Raw genomic sequence first — 18329 nt, forward strand, 5'->3', positions numbered from 1 at the left:
TACCGTTTTACCTCATTTACATTTGTAAAGCAGATAAATACACTGACTATCCAGTAATTATATAGGGGGTATACTTAAAATTGCCTGGTTAAATAAATATATACGTATATACATATAGCTTAGTCCTGGGACTATGCAAATTTGGTTTAAAAACTGTGAGGATCATATTTCATCAAATCGTGTCTGTCCTAGAATCAGGTTTGTTCAACATTTCGTCCATATGAATTAATGTCATTACATCACACATTATGTATTTAATTGTACAGGTAATTACACAAATATTGTAAAGTACATTTTTTATAACGAAGGTTTTGAGAAAGAAATTGGTCCAATCCTTATAATACATCGATGACGTTATTGGCTGAAAGTACAGTCGATAGACAACATTGGACCAATGAGTAATGTTACTGTATAATTTAGCTGTCCAACCACATGATCAGAATTAAAGATTGCAGCCCGCCCAGGTTTATCAGCCAGTAGTCTTGCGGATACAACTGTCATTTACAGTGGATATGGGGACGGTAGATAATCGCCAAATATTAGGAGATATGTTTAGCTAACTACAAATTAAGTTTTTCAAACAACATATATTTAAAGTTCTCGACAATCATGCCCAAAGAATACTTGTTTTAGTGTTCTTCAGGTAAGTTATTGCAGTAGAATTCGCCTTTTCAAGATGCAAGATAACTGCGAGATTGCTGCAAAATGAGCTCGAGCAGCATACGAGCTAAAATTAAAGGAAGTTAATCCTGTGTTTTCCAGAAGCGGATATCTTGGCGATTTTTTTCCTGAAAGTGATACGAAGCAGCAGAATGTCAGTTCCCAACAACTCGCTTCAACAACAGTCCACAGTCAGACGTAGCAATGCAGGGTCCCCCAGTTTTTCCAACAGCTGCCGTTTGCACCCCATCCGTGCTACGGTGCCCTACCAGCTCATACGCGGGGGCCAGAGCAGCCCGACACGCTCTCTGCCTCTCTCTGTTGGAGGCAACAATGGACAGACAAATAGCCGCGGGTCATCTCCCGGGTCATCTCCCCCAAGCGCGAATCTGAGTCTTGGAGTAAATTGCACTGGCGCCACGAGACAGAGACTGTCTCCTGAAAATAGGGTCTCGCACTCACCTGACCGGGGTCCAAACTCACCCGTTTGTAGAGGTAAACTATTGTTATATTATCCACTTACCACATGCTACAATATCGATGTATTCAGGACAAATGCACCATTTTGCTTGCTCTTGGTGATGGTCAAGAGATTGTAGGCCTTTTGTATTCTTGTAATACAGTCTTTGCTATGCATTTTATAGCCTAATTCATTGTTACAATATTGATGGATTAGTGAGACTGACTGGGCCCTATTCAGTCACCTTGACAGGAATAGGGCCCTGGGTTTCTAAGGTAAGTCAAACACATGATCTGTCTTGTGCTGATTAAGGAAGCATATTATGTTTTGATTGAATATATGGCCCCAGAGTTAGACAAAAGAGGAAGTAGGCCCATACTAAGGCCTACTACTACAGTACATCACATCGCTAATAATGAAGCTTATCGTGTCCTCTCTTATACACTCCTGCTGCTTATGAACTATTGACAGAAAAAGGGAGGAGATAATTGGCAGCAAGACATGTTTAACGGTTACAAGGGGGCCGTAGACCGTGAGAATTATTGTTGGACAAACAGGCGTATGACCTACTCCCTTTCAACTGTACGGTATTGTACACATCGGGAACATATTGTGAGCCCTATGTTATGGAGAATGGAAGTGAGCGGTGTGACATTTCATGTCTCTATTGGTTCAGCCTGAGCAGTTGTTCCTTTCAGGTGATAAGGAGATAGAGGGTGGACTGAATGGGGAGATGGGAGACTAGAACACTCTATATCCTGTTTCTGAGACAGGCTCTCCTGTCAAATATTGATGTTTCCACTGGTATTGAGACTGATTATATTTATCTTCCCCAACAAAAAAACTTCTGGAATAGGTGTATTTCACAGCAGTAAAATGCAAGACACACAAAGCATCCAGTTAATGTCTGCTTGCCTTTGTGAAGGTAAAATCTCTGAATACAGTTAGCTTTTTCTGTCACAGCTTGGAGACTGTGTCGAACCTGCTGTGTAACTCCAAATCTGCATCCAACAAGTTTTGTTTTACTACATTGACCTTCTGCACTTTACGAGGGCAGATCATGAATCACCATGGTTTAACCAGTGACAGCCATGACGTTCCAGCTGTCTTGACGCCCTCCTACATCAGTGGAGTATAATGGCGTCCGCCTTACCTTTCCCCAAGATGGCAGCCTCCTTGTCTTTGAGCTGCATTACGTTTATTGTAGGGTTGCTAACTCAATGTTCGGGAAAATGACATGACATGCCTTGCATTCCCTGGTCCTCAGAATGAGATGACCTTCAACCCTGAGCAGTGTCCAGTCACATACGTCGTGATGGAGACCCGCTGTTGGATGGCAGTGACCTCTCAGTCGAAACAAGGCTAGTTTGTTTCATGTGATGTCATCTGCTAGCTAGGGGTAGGAGGTGCATTGCAACAAGTGGAATTGGGATACCACTGGGAAGTGCACAGGGATGGAAATGTGTAGATGTATTGTTAGTCTTTCATTGTCAAACGGAAATATGGAGCTATTTTTATTTGACCGTTTCCTCAGAATTGCAGGCTATTTGCAGCAAACACACTGAAGGGAATTTGTGGTTTTATCTTTCGAGGCATTTGACAAATTAAGGTTAAACATTAAAGTTGACAATACATTTTTAATTTTTTTTTAACCTTTATTTAACCAGGCAAGTCAGTTAAGAACACATTCTTATTTTCAATGACGGCCTGGGAACAGTGGGTTAACTGCCTGTTCAGGGGCAGAACGACAGATTTGTACCATGTCAGCTCGGGGGTTTGAACTCTCAACCTTCCGGTTACTAGTCCAACGCTCTAACCACTAGGCTACCCTGCCACCCTTGTGTCCTTGTCAGCCATGCAGCTTTGTGATTGGAACATTGGAGAAGTTAACTAGTGGACATCTTCCTTTCAGTCAGTCAGCGTGTTCATTCGCATCACCCATCTCATCTGAGCTCGGTGGTGGGGAAAGGGTAGCAAGGACAACGGGTCAGGGTGAAGGCAATGGAAAAGGGTGACATTCCACCACATGATCTTTAGGTTCACACTATGACATCACCCCCACACCAGGCCTTCCCAATAGTCTCAACAAAGAAACTCCCCCTCCCTGTTAAAGTGCCAGCTGTGCTGAAATGGCCTGCCTCATTGTCGCACGTCCCCAAACTGCAGAGTAAGAGTAAATTGGAAAACAAGCTTGTTGTTAAACAAGAACCCAGCTCAAAATCTGTCAACTTTGGTAGAAAGTGCACTATCTTTGAAAAGGTTGATTAGAAAATTGTGAAAGGGACCGTATGCATACTAAAAGCCAGGAAATGATCTGACTTTATTTTGCTCTTGAGAGCCTAAATTTAGCAAAGTGTAGAGACAGTGGAAAATCACTCGGGCTAAATTTTCATGCTGTGTTTGGAGAACTTTGGCTACAACAATATTGATGGAAATCCACTCCCTTTTACTCAGATAGTTTACCCTAAGTCATTGGGTTTACTTACTTAGCCAACATATTTTGGTTGATATGCTCAGACTTGGCTGATCATCTAGGCCCTAGAGCCCAGGAGGTGTGCAGTGGTATCGAAAAGGAACACTGCATATGCACTTAAACAAGGAACAGATTGAATGAGGAATGTGTACCCTGGTCACCTCCTTCACCCCCCCAGAAGCTCTTTGATATGGAAAGCCAGGAGCCCTCTGACTTTCAACAATCACAAAGCATAATACTGCTTACTAGCTGATGATTTCACCCATTTCCTCCTTCATGTCTCCCTGCTTTAGAAAAACAGCACATTTCTGTGTTAGGGTTACTGCAGGAGGAATGTTGAGTGAATACAGGCCATATTGCTGTTAATTGTGGTGTGGTTGTTAATGAGTTCTTATGTGGATGGTGTGTGTTTAACTACTTTGCCTGAGAGAAGGCAGCTCCCATAACATCATACCTAGCTTCAACACATCCAGATTCGTTAGGTCTAGTATATATCACTGTAGTGCACTAATAGTCTAAGGTTAGCAACAGAGACGTTTTATTGAAACAACAAGATGTTTCGGGCCAATTGTTCAGTATGACAGTGTGGGTGTTCCTATACTGACCCTGGCTCTCCCCTCGCTCCTGTAGGAGAGAGGTCCAAACTGCAGGTGCGTAGCTCCAGTGCTATCCGTCGGACATCTTCCCTGGATGCCATTATGGGCCCGTACCTCACAGGCCAGTGGCCTCGGGACTCCCACGGACCCTACCCTTCCTGCATGAAAGACAAAGCCACACAGGTAACTGTAGGCCAAAGGACCCATAAAAGCAAATGATGCACATAATAATTTATTTAAAAACATATGTTTTCTAAATGAAGTTTCTCTTGAAAAACACGTACTGGGTGTATTTTAACAAAAAAAAATCCTGGGTAGCAGCCCACACATCAGCACTCACTAATCTGGTCAAAGTGATTGACCGTTCCATGCAGTTTGAGAATGGGCAGATTTTTGTGGTTATGAACCCATATTGAATATGTATGATGATGGCAGGGCCATTGACCATGGGCGCGCTGTCCATCCTAATAGAATCCTTTCATGTGGCTGAATGAGCGCCGCCCAGCCTCATTTACATGGCTTCTTCCCTTTAACCCTTCATTCACCTTGGGGCTCTTTGTTTAGTCTTTGGAGGTGGTGAGTGGGCCTCCAGGTTCAAGTAGCTACATATAGAATCAACATTCTCCTAATGATGGTGTGGACTGCTTCACTTAAACCACTTCGATTAGGAAAAGCACAAACTCCCCAAGTACAGTCACAGACTAGCTACTTCCTGTTAACAAGATTTCTCCCATTACCCCAAATCGCCTGTAACACTGCAACAGCAAAAAACCTGGGACAGAAAGTCTTTGTTGTAGCACACAATCTAGAGACGGGCTCTTTTCAGAGCTGGAATGTAGCTGTCTGTGGAGGTGAAGTTGTTTGCACCTGTCCCTCAGGCGATGGTTGGGGCGAGGAGAGGAATCCCACTGCTTACCACCTGGCCCTTGTGGCTGGCCCTTCTGCCTTTGTGTGGGAGTGAGGAGCGGAGGGCTATACATATGCTAATCACTGTTCCGGGATAGATCTGTCTGCCCCAGGCCCTGTGGTTACAGAACACAGAGAATGTCTGTATGAAGATTAAACAGACACACACACAGGCATACCCACAAGCACACACAGACAGACAGAATGCATTGATTTGGTCTGGTCTGTGTGTGTGTGCACTAAAGACTGTCTTAATCTTTTTTAGAATTGTTTTACACGGGCAGGATGTGGACAGTCTATTATCGATGACTATCAACTCGGCATGTTTTACTTATGAGTCGTTTAAAGTCAGCAGTTGTGCACTACTGCTCTTTCCTTGTTCTTCAAGAAGCTTGAATCCATAATGAGCGTTTAGTCAAAGATATCTATCCTCGAAAAAATGTTCCTCATGTTTTAGACGTGCATGATATCTGTAGATGAGAAGACCTACAAGGTCACAGAACCAGAACGTAATGCCCCCATCAACTCAAATCAGACCAAATGATAGCAGTGACATTCTATACTCTTACCTCAGTATGTAAACTAAACAAACTAACTTCAATTCCATTGTAAATCCATTGACGTTCAATATCCCTGCTGGGAAATCAAATAGGATTTTAAGTGGGGTGAGAGTCATTTAACATGAGCTGTAGACTATGTGAAAGTAAAGTACCCTACCCTTATCTCACTTTAGCATTCTGGCACGACACCTGGCAAACAACCCCACAAAACACACAAGGCAGGACGGGAAGTGCAAAAACTAAGTCGATAAAACACACAAGGCAGGCCGGGAAGTGCTTAAACTAAGTCGATAAAACACACAAGGCAGGCCGGGAAGTGCAAACACTAAGTCGATAAAACACACAAGGCAGGCCGGGAAGTGCAAAAACTAAGTCGATAAAACACACAAGGCTGGCCGGGAAGTGCAAAAACTAAGTCGATAAAACACACAAGGCAGGCCGGGAAGTGCAAAAACTAAGTCGATAAAACACACAAGGCAGGCCGGGAAGTGCAAAAACTAAGTCGATAAAACACACAAGGCAGGCCGGGAAGTGCAAAAACTAAGTCGATAAAACACACAAGGCAGGCCGGGAAGTGCAAAAACTAAGTCGATAAAACACACAAGGCAGGCCGGGAAGTGCAAAAACTAAGTCGATAAAACACACAAGGCAGGCCGGGAAGTGCAAAAACTAAGTCGATAAAACACACAAGGCAGGCCGGGAAGTGCAAAAACTTAAGTCGATAAAAGAGGCTTGAGGGAAACAAAGCTGGGCGCTCTGTGAACAGACACTTCATTTGTTACAAAAAATAAACATTTAAATTGTTATTACAATGAGGATGGAGATAAGTAGCCTATGGTGTAAGCATTGCTATGTTCTTGTACCCTTCAAACTATTTGCTGAAGGGTTTAGTAGTACTGGAGAACTAGGCTACAAGTTAATAATACCAATATTACTTAACATCTCAATATACGTTTTTGCAAAGTTTGCACTTAGCATTGGAAACTTTCACTATTCATTCAGCCCTCAATGTTTGGCTCTAGTATCAAACACCACAGCAATACCATAGCCATGTTCAAAATGTTACTCTAAACGCTAGCACATCTGCTATCCAGCATAGTGGCCTCTTTATTGGCGCACAAGCACCCGTTTAAACTGGTTGTCCTTTCTGAAGAGCAATGTGCCAGTAGCCATAATGCATCACTAGTTCATATTGCATATCATAGAGTGGGTCTTTTGTGTAACGTTGTGCGTTATAGAGGATGTTTTGTTTTTCGACAAGGGTCAAACGTAAGGCAGTACGAGGACACTGACATTTGAGATGCTTCACTCTACTGTACTGACCACGACTCCTTGGAGGACCAATGTCACTGTTGATATGCATAATGGAGGGGAAGTGCATCATGGTTGCAAACATGCTTTTGAAACATCCTGTTTCTTTTTTTGCATGTATTTTACATAAGTTAACCGCTTCGTTATTTATGTAAAGGTTGCATTCTTGTAGACACTAGAGCACTTTTCTCTATCTGCTGTAGTGGAGAAAGAGCAGCCATTTCCCACAGACTTACCAGCTAGTAGTTAGTATGTAGTTTGTCAGTCACCAACCACAAAGTAGCCTTTGGCAATCTGTCCTAATGTGGATTGTCAGTAAAACTGTGAGGATACAACTTTAAGTAGTAGCTATCACACATATTATTACTCTTTTGTGCCTGCATCCATCTTTATCCCGCAAAGACCATTTTTGACTCGTTTGATTGATTACAGATGTGTGCATCTCTGGCGAAGGCACAGGGGTGATGATTGATTTCTCCCACCTCTCTCTCGTCTGTTCATCACAGTGAATTCCGGAGTCTTGTCTCTCAGCCCTGAATTCCATACAAATGATGGGGAATGATGTGGGTCTATTTGTTTATCCACTGCTTAGAGTATGCATATTTAAATGTGTGTGCGCGTGTGTGTGTTTCAGACTCCTGGTCTGTGGATAGAGGAGGGAGGAGGGGAGCAGGGAAGCCCACACCAGCGGTCAGCCTCCTGGGGTAGTGCAGACCATCTGAAAGAGGTAGGTGCCACACTCAACCTTCCTAGCATATATAGCCTAGCCTACACACTCTCTGCATGACCTATGTCCCTAGCCAAAACAACTGTAAGGAGCGCTATCCTATTATTTGTAATTCAATACTGTAACCGATGTCAACACCATAACTCTCTGAGGAGTTTGTTAGACCAAAATAACTGGTCTGTCACAAACCAACCAGCGAGAGTTATATTGTTGACATTATTGGATCTGCGCTGCATGTGCATAATCAAATGTTGTTGTCAGGGCTTTGAGGTTCAGCCATTACTTGAGATGTGTTTTATTTGTCAGGATATGAGGTTCAGTTAAATATTATTCTCCTGAAGGTCGGTTTCCGTGCGCGTAGCCTGGCTGAGTTAGTGGCTAGTTGGAGACCACATTGAGCTATTAGTTCTCTAGCTTTTCCAGACCACAGTCTTTATTTAACCTTCCTTTCCCTCTGTAGTCTAGTCCGTCACATCTCGTTGGGCCTGGTTGTTTTGAGAGGGGGAGCAGGCACCGAACTTGTCTGCAGGGTGTAACAACCATATCATTTCTCTCTCAGCTTGGCCCTGTTGATACTCTAGTGACAAGGATGAGCCTTATCTGTCTCCATAAAGGCCTAGTCCTCCTGCAAACAACACATAAGTGTGTTAGTCTGCTGGCTTTTGCTCAAGAGCAATACAGCAAAAACAATGGTTTAGAGGCTTTTGAAATGGGCTGACTTACATAAGATAGGCTTGTTGTTAGATGAGCGATAAACACTAAATGGATACAATGTTCTCTCACTATGTTGAGATGTTTCTTTTTGTTCTTGACATGATTATGATGATATGCTACTGTACTGTATGTACATGTGGTAACATATAGTACAAGTTTATCCAAGTCGCCTGTTGTAGCATATCAAAGTAGCAATATGTACATTTGGATTTGACATGTAGTCTTACATACATATTTTAGCTGACCCAGTCATGTATAGCCAAAGGATAAATCTTCCCACCCAACGGTGAGTGGTACAATACAGTAGAGATGGGGGATTCAATACAGGAAGAAGGGGTGTTAAAGTCTTACCCTACAAGGTCTGGATTTTTCTGTTCTACCTGATAATGAATTGCACCCATCTAATGTGACAGGTCTAAATAAATCCCTGATTAGAGGGGTGGGGGGAGGGGGGGGGGACGACGACATAGTGGAGCTGTTTTCCAAGTGTTTCAAGGCAGTAGAGTATTTCAATATTGTTTTTGTTGATTTTATATCGATACCGTTGACTCGGAAGTATTGATTTAAAAAAAATCCAAAATACAAGATAGCGTTAGCTAGCGCTAGTCAGGTGTTCCTGCGCCAAAACTCTGGTATTTATCATCCTATAGCTAGTTCTTCATCTTTTTATTTATTTTTAATGGTGAGTCAACATGTTTTGAGCACTTTTACCTCCAAAACTCATTTTGTCATGGTTTTCTCTTATCTGTCTGCAGCAGACATATAGTGAGCAATATGTTTGGAATATGTAAAAAGTAATTCAGCGCAATAAAATTGCAGTATCCAATCGTAATACATATAGAGTCATGATACATATAGAATCGCAATACATATCGTATCGCTCACCTAAGTATCGTGATAATATCATATTGTGAGGTGCAGCCCTTTAATACACTGAGCTTTACACTGCCTTGGTCGTTCTCATCTTCAGAAACCTGATATGGATTGCCTTGGCACTATTGCCTCCTATTATGTTGTAACGGCATTCATTAGAAGAAGGTGGGGACCAAGGTGCAGAGTGGTACGTGTTCATATTGTTTAATAGTAATAGAACACTGAAAATACAAACAAAAAAAAGTGAACGAAACCGAAACACTTGTCTGGTGCAGATACAAACACTCAACAGAAAACAACTACCCACAAACACCAGGTGGGAAAAGGCTACCTAAGTATGGTTCTCAATCAGAGACAACGATAGACATCTGCCTCTGATTGGGAACCATACCAGGCTAAACACATAGAACAACAACAACAGAATGCCCACCCCAACTCACGCCCCGACCAAACCAAAATAGAGACATTATAGAAGGAACTAAGGCCATGGCGTGGCATATGTACTCTCAAAGCAAGTCAATCCAGACGAACCACACTGTACCCTTCTATAATAACCACTGGGAATGACATGGTACTGTTAAAAAATAACCTATATGGGTGACATGGTGCTGTTATAAAATAACCTATATGGGTGACATGGTGCTGTTATAAAATAACCTATATGGGTGACATGGTGCTGTTATAAAATAACCTATATGGGTGACATGGTGCTGTTATAAAATAACCTATATGGGTGACATGGTGCTGTTATAAAATAACCTATATGGGTGACATGGTGCTGTTGTAAAATAACCTATATGGGTGACATGGTGCTGTTGTAAAATAACCTTTGTATGATGACATGGTACTGTACTATAATAACCTGTATGGATGACATGGTACTGTACTATAATAACCTCTATGGATGACATGGTACTGTACTATAATAACCTGTATGATGACATGGTACTGTACTATAATAACCTGTATGGATGACATGGTACTGTACTATAATAACCTCTATGGATGACATGGTACTGTACTATAATAAACTGTATGGATGACATGGTACTGTACTATAATAACCTGTATGGATGACATGGTACTGTACTATAATAACCTCTATGGATGACATGGTACTGTACTATAATAACCTCTATGGATGACATGGTACTGTACTATAATAACCTCTATGGATGACATGGTACTGTACTATAATAACCTGTATGGATGACATGGTACTGTACTATAATAACCTCTATGGATGACATGGTACTGTACTATAATAACCTGTATGGATGACATGGTACTGTACTATAATAACCTGTATGGATGACGTGGTACTGTACTATAATAACCTGTATGGATGACATGGTACTGTAACCTCTGATGACATGGCACTGTGCTATAATAACCTATATGGATGACATGGTACTGTACTATAATAACCTATATGGATGACTTGCAGGGAAGTGCATCCTATAGAGTAGACATACTCTTTCTGTGTACTGTATATCCAGGATTATAAGATCAGCATTAAAAGACCTCGCCTTAGTCTGCGTTCTACAACTGATTATGTTATGATTATATAACCAGTACAGAAACATAATAAACCTTTGACTTCACTTATGTTTGATCGTAGCTATATCCATAAAAGCCCTCTCTACATATTTTTTTAAAAATTCATTCTGAATCTGTGGACAAATCACTCTGAATGCTGAAGAAATGCTGTTCTGAGGAAAACAACAAAAAACAATGGAAATCCGAGGAAGCTTATGGTCTAATGGTCTAATGTTGTTATCGTAGAATGTATGCACACATGACTGTAAGTCGCTTTGGATAAAAGCGTCTGCTAAATGGCATATATTATTATATTATTATATTATTATTATATTAAGCTCAGTGCCACTCCACTGTGCATTGTGGCACAACTTCCACATCGTGCATTATTTTCCATTGAAAGCATTGCTCCTCGTTGATTATCCCTTATGTATTTAGAAAAGGTACAAAGCAATACATATTTTATTTTATTGAAGTGTATTTGTGCTTTAGCCAACTCATCTCTGCCATGTATGGCATGAAACAATAGAAGTGTTGGCTACACAGCACATGCAGTATGTGACCACCAGGCTACCTTGAATGTCCATTGAGAACCATTCATTTTCTCTGAGGTAAACCCCCTGTCTTTCTCCAGCAGATTGCTAAACTCAGGCTGCAGCTCCAGCGCAGTAAACAGGTCAGCCGCCAGAGCAAAGACAGAGATCAGCAGCTGGGACTACACACCAGCTCGACAGGCCATCCCCAGGTGAGTTACACCCTACTGCTGCCTCCCTGGGTCTGCCATCAAGATCACAGGTCATGATAGCATGGAACTAGTATGGTGTCTGCACCAATGCTATATTCACAGTGGGAGTGTCACTGTACCATGTACAACCTTAAATAAATGCAGTACTTATTAAGGATAATACTTGATTGTAAATGTATAGACTAGGGTTTTGGTAGCCTGGGTGCCAGGCTATTTCGGCTTCAGGCAACATGTCCTTCCAAAACAACAGCGTGGCTTTCCTGTAGTGCAGAATTGTTCAGGCATGATTCCTGTCATACGAATGTTTTTATATATATATATATATATATAATTTAAAGAGCTTTAAAGAGCTGTAGTTCACTAGTCCCTAGTCCCTATTCTGACCAGAGGAGGAGACGTGTCTGGGCATGCCCAGTTCCCAGTACTCTCTGTGTTTGTGGTTCATTCATTAACGGATCCTGAGCAACTGTAAACAAAGCACTGGGGAAAATAACATAAACTAACTTTGGCATGGTATGACTTTCACCTGTGGTAGATCAGCCTGTATTATTTTTGTCCTCACTTTAATGTAATTTAACTTCAAATTTACCCTCGCATAAATCACATTCCATAGCGATATCATACACTGAAATACTGGGGAGAGCATACAATTGACGAGATGTCTGTTTAAAATGATCATAGAAAAGCTACAAAACATTTCTACCACCACCCTTGGTTTGCCATGTTTTCCAGAATAAGGTGGTTTCCAAAGCCCTGTCGAACATCCCAGTGCCAAAGTCCCTCATATCGAGAGTGCCTAGCAGCGTGGAGGGCATCAACCACGAGCTGGAGAATGTGTTCATCAGAGAGGACTGGAAGCAGGGAATACAGGTGGGAACACACACACACACACACACACACACACACACACACACACACACACACACACACACACACACACACACACACACACACACACACACACACACACACACACACACACACACACACACACACACACACACACACACACACACACACACACACACACACACTATATTCTCACTCGCACTGATTTAAATTGCTGAGAGTTGAGTAGAGCTGTAAATTGTGTGTGAAGTAGGGCAGTAAACCTTGACAGGTTAGTGAAATGGCTCTCCCTCAAGCGTGTGCATGAGTGCCCGCATGCGCACGCACGCGCACACACACGCACGCACGCACACACACACACATATTTACGACCTGCAGCGCAGCAAGTCTTCTTCTGCTCAGAATCAGCTGTACTCTACAGCACAAGCAGAAGGGCTCTGAACATTTTCATACTGTATCATGCATTATCATCTGCACTGGTATTCGCTTTTCTGCTTGTCATTCAAATACGTCCACACATGCTGGAGTTTACATGCAGTGAGATAATACTGAAATAAAGTGAATGCATTGCATTGACTCATGTATGATGATCAATAACAACTGTGAGTTATATAGTGCCCTGGTGTGGTTCTTGCACTCCTCTCATCCCTTCATCCTTCCCTCCATCTCCACCTCTCAGGATTTGGACGTGTTGGACGGCCGCCGCGCTCCGTTTCAGCCACATCGCTACGGCAATGGCGGTGACACACGTGACACGGACACCCAGGCCCCCTCTAGTGGCAGTTCCAGCCCCTGGCCCTTCACCCCTGACCCCCTCAACTCCCCAGAAGGCAGTCCCTGCTCTACAGAAGAGCTTGACAAAGGTACTCCATTCAGATGTATTTTCTGGCTTGCATGATCTATTACTATAGTTCAATGCACACATTCCACAGTCTCCAGCCATTGCATGTCTCAGGAACATAGTTGAGCGATTGGAAATCCCGCTCACCACTCCAATGCTCCATGTCCTTTCCTACTGCTCTGCAAAGAAAAACGCTCTACGCTCACAGGAGAAAAAAAAAGTCCCGCTCCAAATTCACCTCATTCATCAAAATCGCAATTTAACCAACACCCATCTATTTTTGTGAATAACTGGACCTACCAGTTGTTTTTTAAGTATTGAATAAGGATTTGAATGTTAAACAGCATAAACAGCAAACACTGTTAAACAGCAAACACTCTAAATAGACCAGGAGCCTAAGACGGAACAAATGATTTATGCTATATTATTTCAAGGCTATAGCCTACATTGTGAAGCATTTGCGAATTCGACACAATAGGCTGGTAGGGACATAAAGCGAGCAGCATTTAAACAACATTTAGTTGTATTCAATCATTATAGTCTATAAATTGCGCATTTAGGCTTTGAATTAAATACAAATTCAACGAAAAATGACTTGTTAGTGCCTTTGAATACATTTTTAGCAGGCTCATGTGATGGTGCATGTGGACAGCCAGCAGTGGAGAATATCCTCTCCACACTTGCAGAGCCACTGGGGATGCTAAAAACACTTCATGCCACTCTTACCAGGCTGGGTAGAGATGCAGAGTTGTTTTTAAATGTATTTTTATAGGTAGGCCTAAAAGTTTTTAGATAAAATAACCCAATCAAAACGGAAAGCTCCTTGAAAGTTGGAATATGCCAGGCCTATTGGGATAAAAATCAATGATGACCTATTGTATAGATAATAGAACAAAAATGAACAAAACGTTTAAGAGATCGGATTTTTAGTTTATAAATACTTTCTATAATGACGCACTTACCCACCTCATTCCTTTCTTTTAGCATGTGCACGTAGTAAGTATCCCATCATACTTTTGGGATAAGTGTCTTTTCAGATTCCACAATCATTGTAGACACTATCACCACACTCCCTCTCTTGCTATTGGTCCTCATCTTTGTAAGTCACCTTGATTTAGCACCTGTGTGTTTTATCAGTTTCTTTATGAAAATATTTAGTGAACTCCATAACAGTAGCTAAAGCAAGTGGCTATTAGCAGCACACAAGTAGACTACAAATGCATGCTGGGGCGGGCATTCCCTGAGCTCCTGAAGGGATCTCTACTGGGGCGAAATTGGAGTGGGCGAGATGGCCAGCATTTGGGAATCTTGCCTCACGTTCCAATCAAATTGGGCAGGCTCCGCTTACATCCTCTGTTCAGGAGTCTAGTGATCAGGATTTGCTTAATGATAAATGGCTCACGCTGTATTAATACTGTGCCGTATTATGTGAATCACCTCATTGTCTTCTATAGGCAACAGCTCTCTAACACACGTTCCTTTATAGGAACATAAGATCACCACACTGACCTGCTTATATGTTTCATTCTGTTTTCAGACAGTGGCTGCAGCTCTCCCCTTCCCAAGTTTGCCACCTCTCCCAAACCCAACAACAGCTACATGTTCAAACGGGAGCCTCCGGAGGGGTGTGAGAGGGTCAAAGTGTTTGAAGAGATGGTGTAAGTCTTCACTATGTTGAGGGGTGTTTCTAATTCGAATGCTTCTCAACTTCATAGTGTTACATATGTTTTAGTTTATTTTTAAAATTGGTCTGATAGTGTATGTCCTTGTGCCACTGTACATATGTAGGATCTTCATTTAGTTCTCCTGCAACGGCACAATCAAATTAAGATCCTACATCTGTAGGACTCTCTCACTGTAGGTGTTTCATATACACACTTTGGTATGTGATGAAAAAAGATGAAGACATTCTCCCTCACTTTTCCTCCCCAGGTCTGGTGTCTCCAAAGGCTTCCCTCTTTTTTCATGCCCAGACAAAAACAAGGTGAACTTCATCCCCAGGGGCTCCGCCTTCTGTCCCGTCAAACTCCTCTGCTCCTCCCACTTCACCACAACCTCGTCCAGCCCTGGTCTCCATGGAAAAGGCAGCACATGGCCCGACGACGCCATGACACCCAGTAGTTCCACTACTCTGGCCTCCACTAACTGGAGCTCGTCTATAGCGACAGACATGGTCAGTAGCTCAGACACAGGCGTAGGCATTGACACAAGCACAGGTAACAGCACAGACAGTCTGAGCCCAGATACAGGCCCTAACACAGACGAACCGACAAGCACAGCTGTTGTCCCAGACGGCCTGTCTACAGATCCCTGCTCCACTACACACATCCTTCTTACCAGCTAGTTCTCAGGTACAGTCCAGCTACTGAGCATTAGCCTGGTCCCAGATCAGTTTGAGCTATCTTGCTAACTCCTAGGGTCGCAATGGCCATAGGAGGTGGCAAAACAGCACAACAGTTCTGGGACCAGGCTAGCTGAGAATGCCTCTAGCTGAGTATAGCTCTTTAATACAACATTAGCCAGCAAGGAGGGCATATCCTTACTAACCTAGCCTTCTCTTCTGAAAGGTGTGGCAGGCAATATCTTCCAGAAAGACTTGTTTTCTATTCCAAGGGTAGATTCAATTGTTTCATATATTGTGTTCTGTAGCAATCAGCTTTATCAAAATCTATTCAAGAAGTTGAGAAAAAAATAAGGGAATTAAGAGCAATGGGCAAGAGAAAAACATGTATTTTATTGAATTTTGAAAATGTTTATCTAACCAGCTTATTTAGCTGTTCTGTGTTACTAGCCAATATTACAGCATGGATAAGCTTTTTAATATAAAATAAAATATCATGTCTGTTTATATTGAAAACCCTATTGGGATGTCCTACAGTTATAATACAATGCTCCACCTTTCCCTGAATGTTTACATTTATTTCAGGTTTGAATCCAGTTTATGTAAACGCATGACAAAAATCTGAAGACGATCTGAAAGCGACCAAACAGCCAGCTACAAAGCACAGTGTCCCCACATAGCCTTGTTTCAGGTCCCCTGAATAGCCAATGAACTCAGGTCATTTGGAATGTACTACTACTCAAGCATGAACTTTGACGTTGCTTTTTATGGTTCATTCATGACATTACTCCAAAGACATTCCATAGTCTTTATACAAGTGCTGATTCTAATCTTTCAACACAACATATTAAAGGTTTGCCATCGATAGAAAGGAGAACTTGGTGCACGGGAATCTGTCAAGTGCTTAAGAGACATTCCAGAGGTTATTATATTGTAGCTCCAAGATATCAGCAGTATTGTCTTTCACAGCCTGTTCAACCTCCCTAGTGAATGAAATTGATTAAATATGAGCTATGACGTTTAACCAATAAAATTGATCAAAATAAGGCCTAGATTCAATCGGATTAAGTGTTAACCAGCGGTGCTTTGAGTTTTGCCGGTGTCAGTTGTTACTGCGTTGAAGTTGTCAAATCAGTGAACAGCTGCTTCTGTGATCATTGCCACACCTGTCCCTCTGGCGTTAGAAGTTCAGAAAGAGAAAGTGTAGAAATAATGACGCTCTAATTGAAAATCATTCAATAAAATAATGAGGAATTCTATCAGCCTAATCGAGGTATAGATTACATCTCAAATTCCAGTGTTCGAACTTGTAAACAAGGCTACATGGGATTTACATTTACATTACATTTAAGTCATTTAGCAGACGCTCTTATCCAGAGCGACTTACAAATTGGTGCATTCACCTTATGACATCCAGTGGAACAGTCACTTTACAATAGTGCATCTAAATCTTAAAGGGGGGGGTGAGAGGGAATACTTATCCTATCCTAGGTATTCCTTAAAGAGGTGGGGTTTCAGGTGTCTCCGGAAGGTGGTGATTTCTCGTAATGCTTCTCCAAGAAGCCAATGGCAATGTCCACTTCAGGTATAATGCCACTGCGGGTGTTGGCCAGTGCGCGTCTGATAGAATCTAGCCCAAAACAAGAAATTAGCAAGAAACCAAAGCCGAAAGTTACTTTTTTTTATACGAAATAGATAAGCAATCAACAAACACTAATAATTCTGTCATATTCAGAATTAACATTGAGGCACTTAATTCCAGGCGTGATAATAATCACTATATAATATTACACAGTACTATATAAAATGTAAAGCAAATCAACTGAGTATCCTAGTGTTTGATTTGACGTTCAATATGGAGTCAAATGTTTCTTGAAACTGTACAAGGACTGCATTCAATCCTTGTCGCGGATGTACCGCGGGAATTATTGCCTTTAAATTTAAGTCGAGCTATAATGTGGACCTCCCCGGATACTTCTACGATACGGATTGAATCCATTCCCTAATTGTATTATGTATCTTCAGTACATTACGTTAAAACCCCTTGGCAATAATATCAAAAAATGATCCCAGTATTTGAAGTAAAAACAGACAACCATTTGCAAAACGAACACAAACATATGCAACACAATCCTCCCAAACCTAGATGTATATTTTGTCGGTAAAGATGACCGCTGCTCGGTGACTAGTTTGAAATTATACTAACATTTTCAAAGTTCAGCAAGGCTTGCCATGTTCGGCACTAATATTTCATGCCTGTGTTTCATGTTTTATATGTAGACCTTGTGTTTTTACAATAAAGTAAGCAATAAAAAACACTTGTCTATTTTTTAAAGCACTAGCTTCATATTATTTTAGATGTATTAGAACCGCTTCCGCTTATTAAGCCCAGGCTTCCAACAAGACAGGATTTTGGAAGGCTGGCCAAGCGAGACTAGGTGCTAGATTCGGTCCTTATTGCCAAAGTTCAGAGCTATAGCACAAATGTAATTTAACGGCAACGTTCCTGCGTTCGGAGACTGCATTCACGGTAAACGCTGCATATGTCATTTCAATCTGACATTTTACTTCAAAGGGTGCTATAGCGCTGAACTTCGGCGATACGGATTTAATCGAGCCCTAGAACCCCTTAACCTGGCTTATTAGTTCAGTTTCATGGTTCAGAGGAAGCCTACAGTGACAGCATATGCCTCAGGGATTCATCGTGCGATAGAAATTCTGTCAGTTGAGAGAA

The 18329-nt window shown here is 41.9% G+C and overlaps 1 protein-coding gene across 4 annotated transcripts; it reads left to right on the top strand.

The window, feature by feature from the left end:
• Positions 1 to 493: 493 nt before the first annotated feature.
• LOC124005067 (glucocorticoid-induced transcript 1 protein-like) lies at positions 494 to 17900 on the top strand. Of its 4 annotated transcripts, none has more exons than XM_046313980.1 (9): positions 494 to 1155; positions 4224 to 4372; positions 7601 to 7693; positions 11454 to 11564; positions 12297 to 12434; positions 13093 to 13276; positions 14792 to 14912; positions 15187 to 15427; positions 16181 to 17900. In XM_046313980.1, exons 1-9 carry the CDS (start codon positions 813 to 815, stop codon positions 16184 to 16186), a joined length of 1386 nt encoding a protein of 461 aa, XP_046169936.1. In that variant the 5' UTR covers positions 494 to 812; the 3' UTR covers positions 16187 to 17900. The 4 variants fall into 4 exon arrangements, with proteins under 4 accessions (XP_046169936.1, XP_046169934.1, XP_046169932.1 ...); XM_046313978.1 differs by having other exon boundaries at positions 494 to 643; positions 763 to 1155; positions 15187 to 17900; XM_046313976.1 differs by having other exon boundaries at positions 15187 to 17900.
• Positions 17901 to 18329: the final 429 nt, after the last annotated feature.

The sequence above is a fragment of the Oncorhynchus gorbuscha genome, linkage group LG19 (genome assembly GCF_021184085.1).
Source record: "Oncorhynchus gorbuscha isolate QuinsamMale2020 ecotype Even-year linkage group LG19, OgorEven_v1.0, whole genome shotgun sequence".
In the NCBI taxonomy this organism is placed as follows: Eukaryota; Metazoa; Chordata; class Actinopteri; order Salmoniformes; family Salmonidae; genus Oncorhynchus; species Oncorhynchus gorbuscha.